This window comes from Tachysurus vachellii, chromosome 3 (genome assembly GCF_030014155.1).
Source record: "Tachysurus vachellii isolate PV-2020 chromosome 3, HZAU_Pvac_v1, whole genome shotgun sequence".
Classification (NCBI taxonomy): domain Eukaryota; kingdom Metazoa; phylum Chordata; class Actinopteri; order Siluriformes; family Bagridae; genus Tachysurus; species Tachysurus vachellii.
Window position 1 is genome coordinate 22,146,124 of NC_083462.1, and position 16,234 is coordinate 22,162,357.

At 38.0% G+C, this 16,234-nt stretch overlaps 2 protein-coding genes across 6 annotated transcripts in view; both read right to left on the reverse strand.

Moving 5' to 3' along the window:
• Nucleotides 1–7,027, reverse strand: part of col12a1b (collagen, type XII, alpha 1b) — a 75,432-nt gene extending 68,405 nt beyond the window's left edge. For 4 of the 5 annotated variants that reach the window (XM_060866281.1, XM_060866280.1, XM_060866279.1 and 1 more), the window contains exons 1-5: nt 6,831–7,027; nt 5,374–5,490; nt 1,440–1,556; nt 869–1,012; nt 726–782 (exon numbers count right to left, since the gene is read on the reverse strand). In XM_060866281.1, coding sequence (XP_060722264.1) covers nt 726–782; nt 869–1,012; nt 1,440–1,556; nt 5,374–5,452 — 397 coding nt within the window. In that variant the 5' untranslated portion in view covers nt 5,453–5,490; nt 6,831–7,027. The remainder of the gene's footprint in view (nt 1–725; nt 783–868; nt 1,013–1,439; nt 1,557–5,373; nt 5,491–6,830) is intronic. The other variant, XM_060866284.1, reaches the window with a different exon arrangement.
• A 2,875-nt stretch (nt 7,028–9,902) lies between these two features.
• LOC132843156 (cytochrome c oxidase subunit 7A2, mitochondrial) lies at nt 9,903–15,552 on the reverse strand. Its single transcript, XM_060866287.1, has 4 exons — nt 15,442–15,552; nt 13,607–13,696; nt 10,744–10,828; nt 9,903–10,100 (listed from the first exon to the last, which is right to left on the reverse strand). Exons 1-4 carry the CDS (start codon nt 15,457–15,459, stop codon nt 10,042–10,044), a joined length of 252 nt encoding a protein of 83 aa, XP_060722270.1. The 5' UTR covers nt 15,460–15,552; the 3' UTR covers nt 9,903–10,041.
• Between the last annotated feature and the right edge of the window lie 682 nt (nt 15,553–16,234).

Consider the following 16,234-nt stretch of genomic DNA (forward strand, 5'->3'; position numbering starts at 1 on the left):
AAGTTGTCGCTATAAAGGTAGAACATTTAGCGTTATTTATTTTTACCTAATAATGATCAAATAATGGAGCAAGAAAGGTAGTTCAGTCCTACAGATTATCCCTGATTGGTGACTTCAGGAAATTCATTACTTCTTTTGTATATATTTTAAACCATACAGCACCCAGATGATAAATGTGTACACATCACTTCCATGCAATGTAGTAATGAAGTAAAAAGTAATTATTCCTGAACTTCTCTGACTTCACCAACTCAACTAATCCACCTAATAGTATCAAACATACGTGGAGGATCCTTTAGCATTTAAATAGTGTGATCCTGAGCTGCATTAAGCTGCCTAATCAGCTGCTGAGGGAACTCCTCCACCCATGCTTAAGGCAGAAAAAGTCATTAGCCTTCTGCTGAAGAAGGAGGGGGAGGCCACGAGGCTCTTGTAAAATGAGCTGCGGTAATGCTTTCCACTTCTCTCAGCATATTTAGTGCCTTGTTTTAATCAGGTTGGGCATGAGGGGCCATGTACAGCTGCACGGGAATATTCACCCACTGACTCCCACAAAGTCTGCCTCACTTTTTCATGCCTTAGTAACAAGTTAAATGTTGTCTGGACTCATTAAGTAAAAGACAATGGGGCATTTATGAAAAAAATTCTAATAAGCCTACAGGGGAGGGTAAAAGCTATGGGTTGAGAGATAAGTAAGAGGGAAACCGGGAGTGAGGTTTGCTTACTGATTGAATCAGAAACTTTTGGTTTTCTGCTACCTCCTTCAGACGCACTCGATTGAACTATAGGGAAGAGAATGAATATTATTATTTTTCTACAGCAACTTAAACAAGCCTGACACACCAAGTTTATTCAGAACATGACTTACTTGTTATCTGACCAGAGAGAGGTATACTCTCTTGTGATCCATAATATGAAGAAATTGTAACTTCATAATCTACGTCAGCGGTTAAATCTTGGATGGAGGTTTTTTTCGCAGAGGCAGGAAGTGTAAACTCTTTCACAGGCTCATCTAAAGTGAGGACAGGCAGAAAAAAAAAAACACAGACATTTTAATCCTTTTTATACTAATATTCAAATATAAACTTGGTGTCCTTTATGTTCGACTATATGATTTACTGTACATTATACATTCTGTGTATTGTTTTGAAAGACACTATTGTTTTGGTAGACTTGAGATCTTGTAGACTTGTAGTGAGATTTGTGACTTATATCATAACCTTACAGCGAATAGAATCGGATTTTTGTTAGTATAGTGTTGTCCTTTATCGATGAATGGTTTGTTTTCTGATTAAAGTTTAGAAGTCTGAATAGACAGATAAGAAATCAAAGTTCAATAGGCCTATGGCAGACCTGATGACCATACTTACACATACATAACATAAATCTGTAAAAGCAGACAAATGAAAGATATATAGGGTCATAAATTGATTACCCACCTGTCCCTGATGATACTTGTATTCTGAAGCCCTCTATTCTTGACTGGGGCAATTTCCATGTCATTTCTACTGTGTGCTCATTTAAAATTTTAAATTTCAAATCCGACGGAGGCGTTACTGCGAAAAAAGGAAGTATATCAAGTCAAAGCCACAAGACTTTTTTTTAAATCGTATAATTTAAAGAAACACATAGCAAGTGCATGGACAAGACCCCAACGATCAACACTTCATGTCTGAAGTTAGCACGTTCATTGTTGGGAAAAGAGGAATGACGGCAACACAAGAAAAAAAAAGAGATAACGCCATTTTAGATTAAAATGACATCTGTTTGAGAAGTCTGGCCGAAGGGCTGCAGACAACTCAAGCAAAAACACACAGCAAAAAAACAAGTGATCCACAGAGACCGGTAAAGTGCCAGATTTTTTCACATGCTGTCACAGCAGTCAGTCCAACACAGCTGGATTCACTGTGGTGAACTACTGAGGAGCGTTCTCCAAAGAAATACATTTTCAATGTTGATTGTACAATGGAACAATGTCATATCACAGTGCATATGTTAATAACGCATCCCGTTCTACAATGCATACTGACTTGACTAGAATGACAATCCATTGCAAACCTCTTAAAAGAATACACAGTGTCAGTGGTGACTCGTGTGTACGTTCTTTTCCACGTTAAATGAGGATGCACGATAAAGTGAGTTGCACCAAAACTGAAAAAAGGACAAGAGAACAAACAGAAACAAACAACAAAAACAAACACTGGGTTGGTCACATTGGGCAGAACGATGGCGGATCTGCCCAATGCACATGTACATGAAAAGTTGTATGCTACAACTTGAAACTTCCATGTACAAGACGAACTACAGGGAGAGAATATATTTAGAAATATTTTAAAGTGATATCCTTGACTGTATGACGTGTGACGCAGGGTGTTTTCTATGAGGTATATTTTGAAAGTTGAACTGTGTAAGAGTGTAAATGTGAAAAGTGTGTAGGAGGTGTCTATGTTAAGGATATCCCAATAAAATATTTTGTGAAGCATTAGCTCTGATCAGGCACTGACCAGAGCCAAAGCTTGACCAGGGTAGGGACATTAAAAATAAGATCCACCAACCTGGCTGACCAATTCAACTTTGATGATGGCTTCCATTTCTGGTCCCATTTGGGCCCGACGCAACCCTTATTAATATTACGTTGGTCATTAACGCAGCCGAGCTTCTCTACGGCACGCATATTATTTTAGAATATTTAATACACAAATATATTTACAGGCAGGTAACAAATTACAGGGAAAATCTCGCAAAAAATGAATGAACAGATGCAGACCCATGGTTTGGGTCCAGGTTTTCCTTTTGATTGTAGCGTCATGGCAAATCAATACAAAGTTCTTCTGACTGATCACCTTTATCCGCTGATGAAACATTTCTATCCCGAGGGGAGTGATCTCTTCCAGGATGACTCCACACCCATACACAGCACAACACTGCTCACTTCACTGCTATGCTTTGGTCTTTACGGTTTTCAAATCCCAAAACAATTGAACAGCTATGGGAGATTCTGGAGTGTTTTTTTTTTCAGCACATGATCAAAACACCAACTAAGGGAATATCTTCTGAAAAATGTTGTTCACTGCTTCGGTACATTTTCAGAGATTTATAAAATTGTCTCAAAGCATTGTCATTGAAACTGTTCTGAACACTTTACTAAGACACTTACTATTATTTTATCTGTATATGTAATATATGACTGTCAGGATATATAATGGAGAATTGTAGTATCTTGTTCACTTATACTTTCTAGTAAGTATTTCTTTTTCATTACATAAATCATAAACCAAGATCCAGTATATCACATAAATCTGTCTAAATCTTTTCTATGCACATGTAATTTCTCATTTCATCATCAATCACGCAGATGTTTTTTTTTTCTCTTTATTAAGAGAAATTGCGATCATGACTTTTAATAAGGCTCACAGACCATCTCACAGACCATCATCCGAATCTTCATCTAATCACCGCCCTTATCTATAATAGTAATAAAAATTCTATTTCTTTCTAATATATGGAGCTTAATTAAACAAAAAGTAAAGCACATTGTCACTGGGATTCTCACATTACTGCTCCAAAAGCAAAGAACATGAGCAGACCAAAAAAAAAAGATTTGTTTTCATAGAAAAGAAAAAAAAAGAAGAAGAAAAAAATAATATTTCTGTCTTTGTGCTCCATTAAAGCTGGAAATTTGGCCTCTGGATGGAAGTTGAAAGCAGTAAAAATGTTCCATTAGGCTTTCCGCTGAACACCAGTAATGGCGCACTTTGTACTTTTACGTTTGGTGAAGATGAAGTCCGGTCACTGATTTTCTGCCTTTTGGATGACTCTGAAAGTGTTTCACCACATGGATTACCTGCCCTCAGTTAGCATATGATCCTGCACATCTATTTGTGCATTTTAGTTTATTTTTTCATAATATATAACCTAGATGTATTTACATTGAATATCCCATCCATGATCCTGGATCAGCATCCTGGAAGAAGATTCATTTTAATAGATATATTATTATATATCATACATTGTTATATCCAGGATATTGACCCTTTTCAAGCAATTATCATTTTTGATATTAAAATTTAACAAACATAAACCACATCAGCATGTTGGCTGAGCTGATTTGTTCAGATGTTAATGGGGCTTTTCTTTTGGATTGTTGTTGTTTTTTTTAACCAATCCTGAGCATCCTAATTATTTGATTTCACCATTTTTATATGTTTCCACTTGGTTATGTTTGACTAGATTATTTTAAATGAAATTGTTCGCCTGAACTCCGTATCTCTTTCTTACAGTTCACCAGTATTCCCAGTATGGATTGTAAACTAAATTTAAAAAAAACACAGTTGTTGAGTTAAAATGAACAACCGTTTAGCTTGCTTAGCTAGAAAGGAAATGTAATTGAAAGCAAATCCTGGTGTTTAACCTATTTCCTGAGCACAGATTAAGACCAGTGTTATCCCACACAGGACTGCAAATAGACACAGACAACACAGAGACTTAATCTGACTCTGAGAGCAAATGTGCCCTGCTTTAGGCACAAGGTTTTATTTTATTCAAATCAGAGCTTTAATAAAAATAGAAAGCAATTGTGCTCGGTTAGACCCAGATGGGTGAAACAGGGGCGCAATGGAAAATAAAACTAGTCCACATGGCCATTGCATGCTCAGATAAAAAAAAATTCCTTTGGGGGGGTATACATATATATATATATATTCACATTTATATAATCAAATAATATTTATATAATATTTATATAATCAAATAATTTTTTTTATTGAGGGGGAGCCTATTGCTATAAGGAAGGTGTAAGGGGTTACAGAGGAGAGAGAAAGAAAGAACAAAAGAAAGAACGAAAGAAAGAAAGACGAATGGTAAAAGAAAGCAAAGTTTGAGAGAAAGAGCAGGATAGTGAGAGAGAGAAAGAGAGAGAGAGAGAGAGAGAGAGAGAGAGAGAGAGAGAGAGAGAGAGAGAGAGAGAGAGAGAGAGAGAGCACAGACATGAGAGAAAAAGACAGATGATGGGCATGAAAGAGATTATAGAGAGCAAAACGAATAAGAGGAAGAGAGGAATAGAAGAATAGAGAGCATGGTGAGTAAGAAGATGGATAGAGAGAGAGAGAGAGAGAGAGAGAGAGAGAGAGAGAGAGAGAGATGAGAGAAAAAGACAGATGACGGGCATGAAAGAGATCATAGAGAGCAAAACGAAAGGAGCAAAACGAATGAGAGGAATAGAGAGCATGGTGAGTAAGAGGATGGATAGAGAGAGAGATTGAGAGAGAGAGAGAGAGAGAGAGAGAGAGAGAGAGAGATCAGCTCAGAGAGACCAGAGAGATGAGTGTTAAAGAGAAGAGAAAGTGATAGAAAGACATAAGTGGTTTTCTTTACCTTCACTCTGAGCTCTCACACACGACACTATTGCCACTGCCATGAAGGCAGACGCTGCCAAACACAGCCTACTCTTCATTTTCACTCTGTGTCTGTCTCAACAGAGCATGAATGGACCTAAGAAACAAGCACACATTACAGTCTGCATTCCACTCTCCAAACTCTCACACCCTCACACACTCTTTCCCTTCATCATACAGAAGATTTATTTTCACCTCATTTCATTATTATTATTCTCTCCTGTAACGAACAAATTTAAAAGGACAGAAAGTGTGACTTTATGGGATGCATACAGGTATGAAAACAATTCATAGTCATGAACATGGAATAAAATGATCTCTAACTTTAGAATCATTTCCATATTAATTTTCAGTCAATAATATTAACAACAATAATATAATTAAATTAGAATTCTGTACAAAAAAAAAAATACTAAAATTTGATACAAAATAATATTAACTACCGATCATATAATCAAATCAAATGAAGTACTGCATTTTAAAATCTAGGAGGTTTGTACAAGTCTGTGCGCTCAAGCATTAGACTTAAATTAAACTAGAATTCGGTGTAATTTGTCATGTCGGTGGGTTAGATGGGTAAAATCTAAAGATTTGTTTAACAGATCTAGTGTGCCCTAAAAAAGTGTCGACAAGACAAACTACACGCTATAAAGCATTTTAATTTCTATTGGAACACTAATGAAATGGGAATTCCTTTTTATTACATTAAGTTGCAACTTCACCAAGTCTCTACAACAAACCAAGGGGAAAAACTATCCCAAAGTCGGGATCAATATCGGTTTGATTGCAGATATAGAGCGCCTCCTGCTGGACACTTCAGTTCTCATTCATCTTTAGTTGACTAGGCAAAGTGCACACAGACTCTCATTAGAAATGAATAGCAAATTTACAGGATCATCAGGAATAAATGTTGCACATCATAATTAAGAACTAATCCGTACCATCATTAAACTGGCAGGTCATCACAAGAACCTAATACTCCAAATATAATATTTGAATTGTGTGCATGAAAAATGTGAAATGTCTTTAAAAATGTTTAGCAATAATTCCATTTTTTTTAATTCATCAGAATGTTTGTAAAGTCTATTTTAATGATAATTGAGTGATTTATTAATAAAGTGTCACTAGAGCTGTAATGAGCTGTCTGTAGCAATTTACATAAATATCTTCAGATATATTTAAAATGTATTTTCATAGATTTTTTTATTTCAAATTTATTGCATTGTTTTGTTTTTTGTTTTGTTTTTGTTTTTTTATGGTGCATAACAGCAATAAATAAATGTATCAGGAATGAGCTGTAAAAGGAAAAGAAATTCAGAAATTGTGTTTTTTTTTTTTTTTTTAATTCCTTAGATCTTTTATGTTTGTTTGTTTGTTTGTTTGTTTTAATAAAGTAATAGTAACATAAATGAGTATAAGTGCCATAACTGAACTCACCATTCAGTTCCAGACAGTGTCCAAAAGAAATGAGTGATATATCACACAAACAGAGGATGAAGAGAATGGAGAGATCTGGTGTCCCGTCTGTCCTGGTTTACTTTGGACCTGATTGTTCACAGACAGCCGGAGTGATACAGCCTGAGGAGGAGGAGAGGCAGGAGGAGGAGGAAGGTCCGCTCTCCAAATGGGCCAGGGTCTGTCCTTGGTCTGCTACTTAACGGGGGGCGGTGATATTGCGTGGAAAAAAAAAAAAAAAAACTTACGCCACCGTCCTCATCATGAGAGCTGCTGGGAGGAATATTCACTGCTGGAAAGTTCTGCGCGCTCCTTTGATGGGGATGGAGCTCATCCATCAGAGGAGCTCAGGAATGAAGGCTGGGGTTTTACACACACGCACACACATGCGCGCACACACACGCACACACACACACTCTCACACACACACATGCGCGCACACACACACACACACACACACACACATGAGCGCACACACTCACACATGCGCGCACACACACTTGCAAATTTGTCTTACTCTCCTTCTGAGGACTTTTCGCTTTATTAATGCAGCTAATTAATGTTATGCCTACACCGACTTCTCAATTTAAAACCTTTGTCTCAGTGATTTTAATTGATTAAATAAATAAATAAATAAATAAATAAATAAATAAATAAATAAATAAATAAACTGGGGACTTGTCAAATACGTTTAAGAGAATATGCGGTATTTGGTATCTCTCTGTCTGTCTCTCTCTCTGTCTGTCTCTCTCTCTCTGTCTGTCTGTATCTCACACACACACACACACACACACACACACACGTGCAGAGACTTGCAGAGATATTAAACATATCTTCATCATAAAAAAAAATCCCTCAATAGCTGTGTTCAGTAAATACGGAAGACCTGAACTACAAGTCATTGTAATAGGAAGGAAAAGAAAACAAACATTATACGAAACACCACACGTTAAATAGAATATTTCACATAAACTGATAATTAAATAGAACGGTTATGAGTTCATTTGACTGAGATAAGATACCGTTTTAAATCATATATTTGACTTCCTGTGTTTGTGGTAGAAACACGTTCAGTTATATCTGTATCTTTTTGCCTTTCTTGTCTTTAGAGCTGTTTAGTATGTAACTTTATACTGGTTGATTGTTTTGTGTATGTCTCCCCCTAGCGGACATACCTTGCCTAGTTACAGTATATTAGATATGCATTATTGAGCTTACACTGTATTCCTATTAAAATGAGTTATTCAGTCATTTTTGAATGAACTAATGAGCTCCAAGATCCCCAAAATCTCCCATTCTGGCTGGTTCTTGGATTTGAATGTGCAGTGGAAAGGCAGGTATCATCTACGTCTTGTGATTGCTGTCTGCTTTTCATGTCTATACTCCCTTTGAGCTCCACCAATGTTGTGAATAAGTCCAAAATCCCTGTTTTTAAAACCATAAAGCCCCTGGTTTCTATAAGTGGGGGGTTCTTGGTTGGTATCTTGGTTCTTAATGTTTTTTTGCACTTTTTGCAGGAAATAGTGAGCTATTCGAAATGACTAAGTGTAGATTATTAAATCATAGCATTATTAATTTTCCTAGCTAGCTGGTCAGTTAGTGTAAGTCACACAATAATGTATATATACAATGTGCAATAATGTTATATAGTTATCTGATCAACGAATCGTGTGGCAGCAGAACAACGGGCAAGTAGCTTTGGATAATGTTCAGGTCAAACATGATATTCAAATTAATAGCAATCAGTTACACCTGCACCAGGGTGCATTTAAGGAGAGAAATTCTGTTTGTAAATATAAGATTCATGTGCCTCATGGAGATAACAGTGCGACTCAGTTATTCTGCTATAATTACCTGGATTATTACTTTTAATTTGGCTGTGAATCATGTGCAATCAAGGATTAACTTCTTATTCTTGTAAAGTGACATTGCTTTATGTTTGATGATTTCATTAAGGTTATTCAAGGTTTAAATTTTAATCATTTAATCATTTTTTTAATCTTTTAATCATTTTCTAGCTGTTCAGACTTTAAAAAAAGGGAAAAGGGGTTAATTTAATGGTCATTAGGTGGTGTGCGTCTAACCATCTGCAACAGAACACCTCCAAGGCCAAGCTGATGGTGGTGGACTTTCATAGGAATGAACCATAATCTCAACCGGTGTCCTTACAGGGGGTTGATGTAGAGATGGTAAGGACAATGATGGGCTGGACTGGACCATGAACATAGATTCTCTCCTCAGGAAAGGACAGAGATGTTTATACTTCCTTAGAAGGCTTGAATCCTTCAACATCTGCAAAAACCTGCTACAGATATTTTATCAATCTGTGGTCCTGTGTCCTTTTCTACACTATGGTGTGCTGGAAAGGAAGTTGCAAAAAGAGAGATATGGCACGACTGGACAGATTGGTGAGGAGGGCAGGAGGCTCTGTGGTTGGAACAGATATGGACTCACTATTGACAGTAGCAGGGAGAAGGACCTTTGACAGACGGACCCTTGACAGTGTGTGTTCAGTGGCAGACTGCCTTCTCTGTCCTGCTCCACTACAAGACAAGAGAAACTCTTTTGTCCCTCTGGCCATTAGACTGGACAAACTCTCATATCACAGGGTGGAAACAAACTGAGGAGATACTTAAATTCTACTCTTCCACAGACCCAGTAAGAGAAAGAGCCAATACATTTACCTGCTCTGTTTAGATATTAATATATTCCTTTTCATTTCCCTTTACTTCAGACACAGGAAAGTCAACTAAACAATTTCAACAAAGAAAATTATGTAAGTTTTTTCATTAAGCAGTTACACCAGACTGTATTTCCTTACTTTATCCAGTACATATATGAAGCGTTGGCTACAGCAAGCAACAAGCTTCTGATGTACACCAAGGTTCCTGTCTTGCCCTGCGGAACTACAGACCAATACATTCTGCCAGCTTTACTGCTGAATCTTAGTATCTACAAGAGGGTTCGTTTAGAAGCTGGAGTGTTTAAGAAAACAGAAAATTATGTCCTTTAGTGATGATTAGAAAACTAACATGCATTTCAAAATGAGACAAGTCATGGGAAGCAGATTTTATTATCCAGCACTACATATTTGTAGATTGGTCCCATTATGAAAAACAATAAATATACAGCTTTTAAACTCCTTACAACATGTACACGGCCTTCTTGGCAGAAATAAATCCAGGAGTTGTTTTTAGTCTTTTTTATGCGGGAGCGCCGCCTTGACCAGCTCGTATATTACAAAGGCAGTTCCTAGAAAACAACACACAAGCAAACGGTGTCAGACTTCAAGCAGTAAAGGCAATAATATATTTTATATATTATATATAGAATATTATATATTTTAATATATTTTATATATAGAACTATATATTTTATATATAGGCTTGTCTAAGACACATGCAGAAGTTTATACTAAAGCTGCCACTGCTGTCCTTTGTTACATTATAATACATCATCTCTTTGTATGAAGTGTAAAGGTGTGTGTGTGTGTGTGTGTGTGTGTGTGTGTGTGTGTCTGGCGTGAAGGACATCCCAGTTCAGAATCAATCATTCTGGCTGAACAAGACGCACATTTTGAGACTTGACAGTCCTAATAAACATCAGAGACACTGCTGTAGACATGGTATCTTCCACCAGTGGCGGGTTGAGCCATTCCCTCCCTCCCTTTCTTTATTTTGGACTGTTTTCTCGCTCGTAACTGACACGATTTTTGCTGCTGTTTGTTTCGTTGTATTATTTAATGCTGCTAATATAGCAGCGTATACAGTGACATCCTGAATCGTTTGTGCTTTGATTATCGAATAAATAGCTAGTCGACTATGTGTTTAGACTCCTGTTTGCCTCCTGCTTTACTCAGGAGGCTCAGTTCCTGGCTTCATTTTCCAAAACATACCCAAGATGGTGAGGCCCATTGTCGTGCGGTACAGGATGGCATCACCAGCACCGCCCTTCAGATGAACTGGTACGCCATTATTCTCCTGAGAGACATGAAAATGAGAGCATATTAAATGTTCATTTTGCAACAAATTTATAGACTTAACTTTCTTTTTTGTAATATAACACAATGTCAAGTGGCTCAGTAATTATAGTTTATAGTTTATAATTATAGTCTTTATTTTCTTACTTTGCTGTGATTTTTTTTATTTTACCTGTTTATCCCAGAGAGAATTCACACCAAAAATAAAAAATAACAATAATAAATAATAATAATAATAATAATAATAATAATAATAAGTAACAGTGAACTGGTGATTTGTAGGTGAACATTTCTGATTTTACAAGCACATATTGCCAGTAGTTAATTTCACTGTTACATGCACATCCACAGAACAATAAAATTAATCCAGCAATCACAATCATTCACATCGCCTTGTTGCCATCCAAAGTCTTCAGTGGAAGACTGTTAGCAATCAAAAGAAAGCAGGATGATTCAAACTGGCTGTTAGAATCTCACCCAGAATAAAACCCCCAACAGCAGTTAGGACAAAGTGAACTCTACACACTAGAAGCATGAATAAAAGGACTGTGCTGTGTGTAAAAGCCTGTGTGATGCTACTGCTGCTGCGTTTACGCACAACGTTACACTGCCGCTGTTAGACTGCACTAACACACCATCCTCGGGTTAGTGTGTTACAGCCTTGTTCAGCTAAGATATACTTATCTGCTGGACATGTTTCGAGTGCATCAACCTGAGTGTGAAGTGAACACACACAGACACACACACACTTTCAAAAGAAGAAGGGAAGAAGAAAAATAAATAAATAAAAAAGCACACGTAGATGTTGGTGTATTGCTGATCAGCTGTGTGTTTGCAAAGCGCATGGAATGATGCTCTCAGCTCTCATACGGTTTTGGGCTCCGAATATTAACTAGCTCAACTGCCCATATAACACAAGACAAGAATTGTGTATAATTGTCTCGCTCTCTCTGTCTCGCGCTCTCTCTGTCTCGCGCTCTCTCTGTCTCGCGCTCTCTCTGTCTCGCGCTCTCTCTGTCTCGCGCTCTCTCTGTCTCGCGCTCTCTCTGTCTCGCGCTCTCTCTGTCTCTTTCACAGTGTTCATTTTCTATAACAGCACCTCTGTGAGGTTTCTTATTATGTTGGCTTTGTAGAAGCCAACATTCTGTTTTCCTATTTAAGCTTAGACAAAAATGTATAAAATTTAATGCGGCCTAGGGCTTTCGAGCCACATGCACTAAATTTGGATATGTTGTAGACCCTGGTCTGAAGTTTGTTGCTTTTACTTTTCTAAGCGATCCGAGTACTGGTACCGGGTCTCAACGTGGCCTTTTTCCCCATAGACTCCCATTATAAAGTTTGGAGGCTTATAACTCGGCAAGCTTTCGAACTATCTACACCAAACTCGGCCAGCTCCTTTAGGGTGATGCTCTGAACAAAGGTTTAAATTGATGTACCGACTGGCCTTTCGGTTGTCCCACAGCCCCGCCCCCAAAATATGCAAAATACAAAAACTTTTTACAACATGGACATATCAAAACACTCAGAACAATGAGGGGAACTTCCTCACGTGTATTCTGATGACGTCATGTGACGTCACATGAAAATAAAAAATTTCGCACAACATGGGCACGTGATGTACCAAAGCACTCAGCCCAATGAGGGGAACTTTCTCAGGAGTATTCGGATGACGTCACATGCTCGTCTCCACTTGCTTCCAAATGTTTTGGCACCCTATCTTTCTGTCCACTTGCCTCCAAAAGTAACACTGACCCTTATGTCCACTCGCATCCAAAAAGCACCGGCCTTTGCGAATACTTGCCTCGTCAAAGCCAACATCAAAGTTTGTCACGACAAACTTTACGAATCTAGTTAACAATCTGTAATTCTGTGGATTGTGAAACGTACATACAATTCAAATGAATCGATTTTTTTTTAGCCTCGTATAATTCAAGAGAATAAAGTGAGGGAACGACTGTTGCTCTAACGATGTCCTGTTGTGTTTTATTCTTTACGTGGTGTAGAAATGATGTTTTGGGTTTATTTCTCCTCAGAATGTGTATGAATAATCTGCTGTAAAATGAAGGTGTAAAGCTTCACGAGCTTTCTGTGTAAATGTGAAAAGGAAAGTTCATTATTAGTTCATTTTAGTAAATCTCAATAACTTCATGGCTCAAATCATGATAACAATCTAACGTCCGGTGACACACACATGCTTTCCTTACGTAAAGGTAGATTATATTAAGGTGAAAGTGTTTCTGTATTAATAATAATACTGAATTGTAAAGATTACACACATGAATGTGATGTTATGTGGAATACTGAGCAGCACACAGGCTCTTGTTCTGGTTCCAACATTATTCAGTCCCTCAAGGATTTGTTTATGATTGTTGTGGATGAAATGCCTTGATTTTGCTGCTTTTTTCAAATTTTGCAATGCAAATTTATAAAAAGGTCCAAGTTCCTTTGAACATCGTGGAGTCCGCTTGGTTTTGCGTTTATTTCTAATATTGCAAATGATGAAATCCATGAAGGACTGAATGATAGCGACGGTTAAATAAAAAGTGGTATTTATTTTCATGTAGTATAAAATGAAAAGATGGTGACTGAACAGGGCTTGGCCACTGTGCCGGTCAGTTCTAGGGAGTTCTCTGACCTCCAGAGATAAAGCTGTTCAACATGAAGAAAGACAAAGAGAACAAAAAAAGACAACAGAATGAAATGCGCATAAAACATCTGCAGAACATATCCAGGTGTGGACATTATTATCCATAAAGACAGAATAATCTGATCAGCTCACCTGAAACAGCTTTTGCTTCTGGGGCACTTTATTCTCCACCTGCCTGCGAGCGCTGCTGGTTAGCGTCCGCCGGGACAGCTGCTGAATCGCCTGCAAACACAAACACTACATATTACAGCACTGGACCTAATTATTCATGCATGCATTACAGAGGTGGACAGATTGACAGTTGCCTGTCCATCATGCCTCTTCTTGCTTGGCAAACTCAGGCTTTCATCTAGATTATTTTTCTGTACATTTGTATTTCTTTGTGTGAAGAAAATTCCCTCTCCTGATTTGTCCATGTGACAAAGTCAGACAGCAAGACCCTAAGATATTAGTGGATGTGGTAGCCTAGTGGTTAATGTGTTGGGCTACCAATCGGAAGGTTGCGAGGTCGAATCCAAGGTCCATCAAGCTGCCACTGTTGGGCCTCTGTGCAAGGCCCTTAACCTTCAATTGCTCAGTTGTATAAAAAAAGATAGATAATGTAAGTCGCTCTGGATATATGGGTGTCTGCTAAATGCTGGAAATATTAGTAATTCCATCCAACATTAAATCAATTAATTTTATTTATATTACAGCTAAAGAAGTCCTGGGTGAAAAGCTCCGATCTAGACGATTAGTCAATGAAGCCTGAAGTACACGATTCGAGACAAACCTTCTCTTTAAATTTTAGTCCTAAAGAGATGGGGTCAAGTTGACGTACATTTGCCCCACACCTCCAGTTTAGAGTTTGATTCCAGTCTCTGATCCGTGTGCATGGAGTTTGCACGTCCACACAATTAGAGCTTTTTTCATGAGGGTAGTCCGGATTCTGTTCAAACACGACTGCGATCGTGAGTGGGACGGGTTCGACTGCGATCGTGAGTGGGACGGGTTCGACTGCGATCGTGAGTGGGACGGGTTCGACTGCGATCGTGAGTGGGACGGGTTCGACTGCGATCGTGAGTGGGACGGGTTCGACTGCGATCGTGAGTGGGACGGGTTCGACTGCGATCGTGAGTGGGACGGGTTCGACTGCGATCGTGAGTGGGACGGGTTCGACTGCGATCGTGAGTGGGACGGGTTCGACTGTCCAGGAAAATCCATGAATGACTAAATGCTGCTAAGAAATGATCATCATTAACCATTTCTCCTTAAAAACACCAGTCCTGGAGATCCACCTGTCCTGTACAGGTCACTCATTTCTCTGCTCTAAACAAACACACACCTCAGCTCAGCAAAGGCTGGTCATTATGAGATTAGTAATTTCTACTTAGATGATGAGACAGCTTTAATACTAAAAACACGTACAGAACAGAAACACAGTGCTCAATAATCAGGTTCTCTCTCAGCAAAAAAAAAAGGAGGAAGCACTAAGACGTTATGACCTTAACTTCGACCCCTTCTTCAGCTTCAAAGCAGCCGTTTTAGGATTATATTATAATTTTTTAATGATTATTTGTCTGTCTGAAACTTTTGAATCCCACTAACACACCTAGTTACCTGAGAAGCTTCTGTTTAGCTTCTGTTTTAAAGTTTAACCGTTAGACGTTTAACCGTTTATCCAACGACGGTTAACTTAACGTTCAAACTCTAACGTTCTTAAAAGATTTCTATCCAAATGCTAATACAATTATTTATTTGTTTACTCGTTGAATATTTTATTTACGAGGAAAATCTAATTCAACATAAACATTAGCAAGTTCACTCTGTCCTTCCAGGCCTTGTGTTAGCACGCTAGCTAACACGTAACCTAGCCAAATAAATTAGCTTAGCGTTACTCGAAAACATATTACATCCCACAAGCTCTACGTTAGATCCTTATTAATACTTTCACGGTTCTAAAATAATAGAATTTGTAATAAACTCACCGTGATGTGTCTATACATTATCTCTTGCTCCCGCTTAGTCTTTCCAGCCAAGGACACTGAGAAGGAAGTAAGTGCAAAACTACAAATAGCTCCGTGCTCCCTACATAGGGACACTTCGTTCTATAGAAGTACGCTTCGTTCTGTGCCCTACTTAGTGCAATACGAAGGAACCGGTGTTCTACATGTGGTTCGTCAATAACGTATCGCCACCTGCTTTTGTGACGTGGTACCTCAGTTTTATTTTTAAGGGGTATGTGTTGAATATATTTATATATATTTATATAATATGCTACTATCGAATAGTAGATTACACCTCGATTATTAGTAATATTTACTAAAAAGTTTTTTGTAATGCTGTTATGTCCATCATATATAATAATTAAATAACAGACTTCACTCATCACATCACTACAATTTCATTATTAATGTAATTTCTTTTAATGTAAAATTCTGTATGTTGTATTTTCACTTTGAAGGCCGGTTTTCTGGACATACCCCACAATACTGCTAACTGTGGGATTTATTCCATGCTTCAGCTTTATACAGAGAAGGTGATGCAGCGGTGCTTTATTCCTTGTCTGCCTTATGCCACTTCCTCATCTGTACTCTCATGCTAATGCTGCCATCACACACAGACACACACACACACACAGACACACACACAGACACACACACAGACACACACACACAGACACACACACACACACAGACACACACACACAGACACACACAGACACACGTCACTGGAAAATGTTGTGTAAATGAGTTGCTGCACTTTTGAGTTAAACTCCAT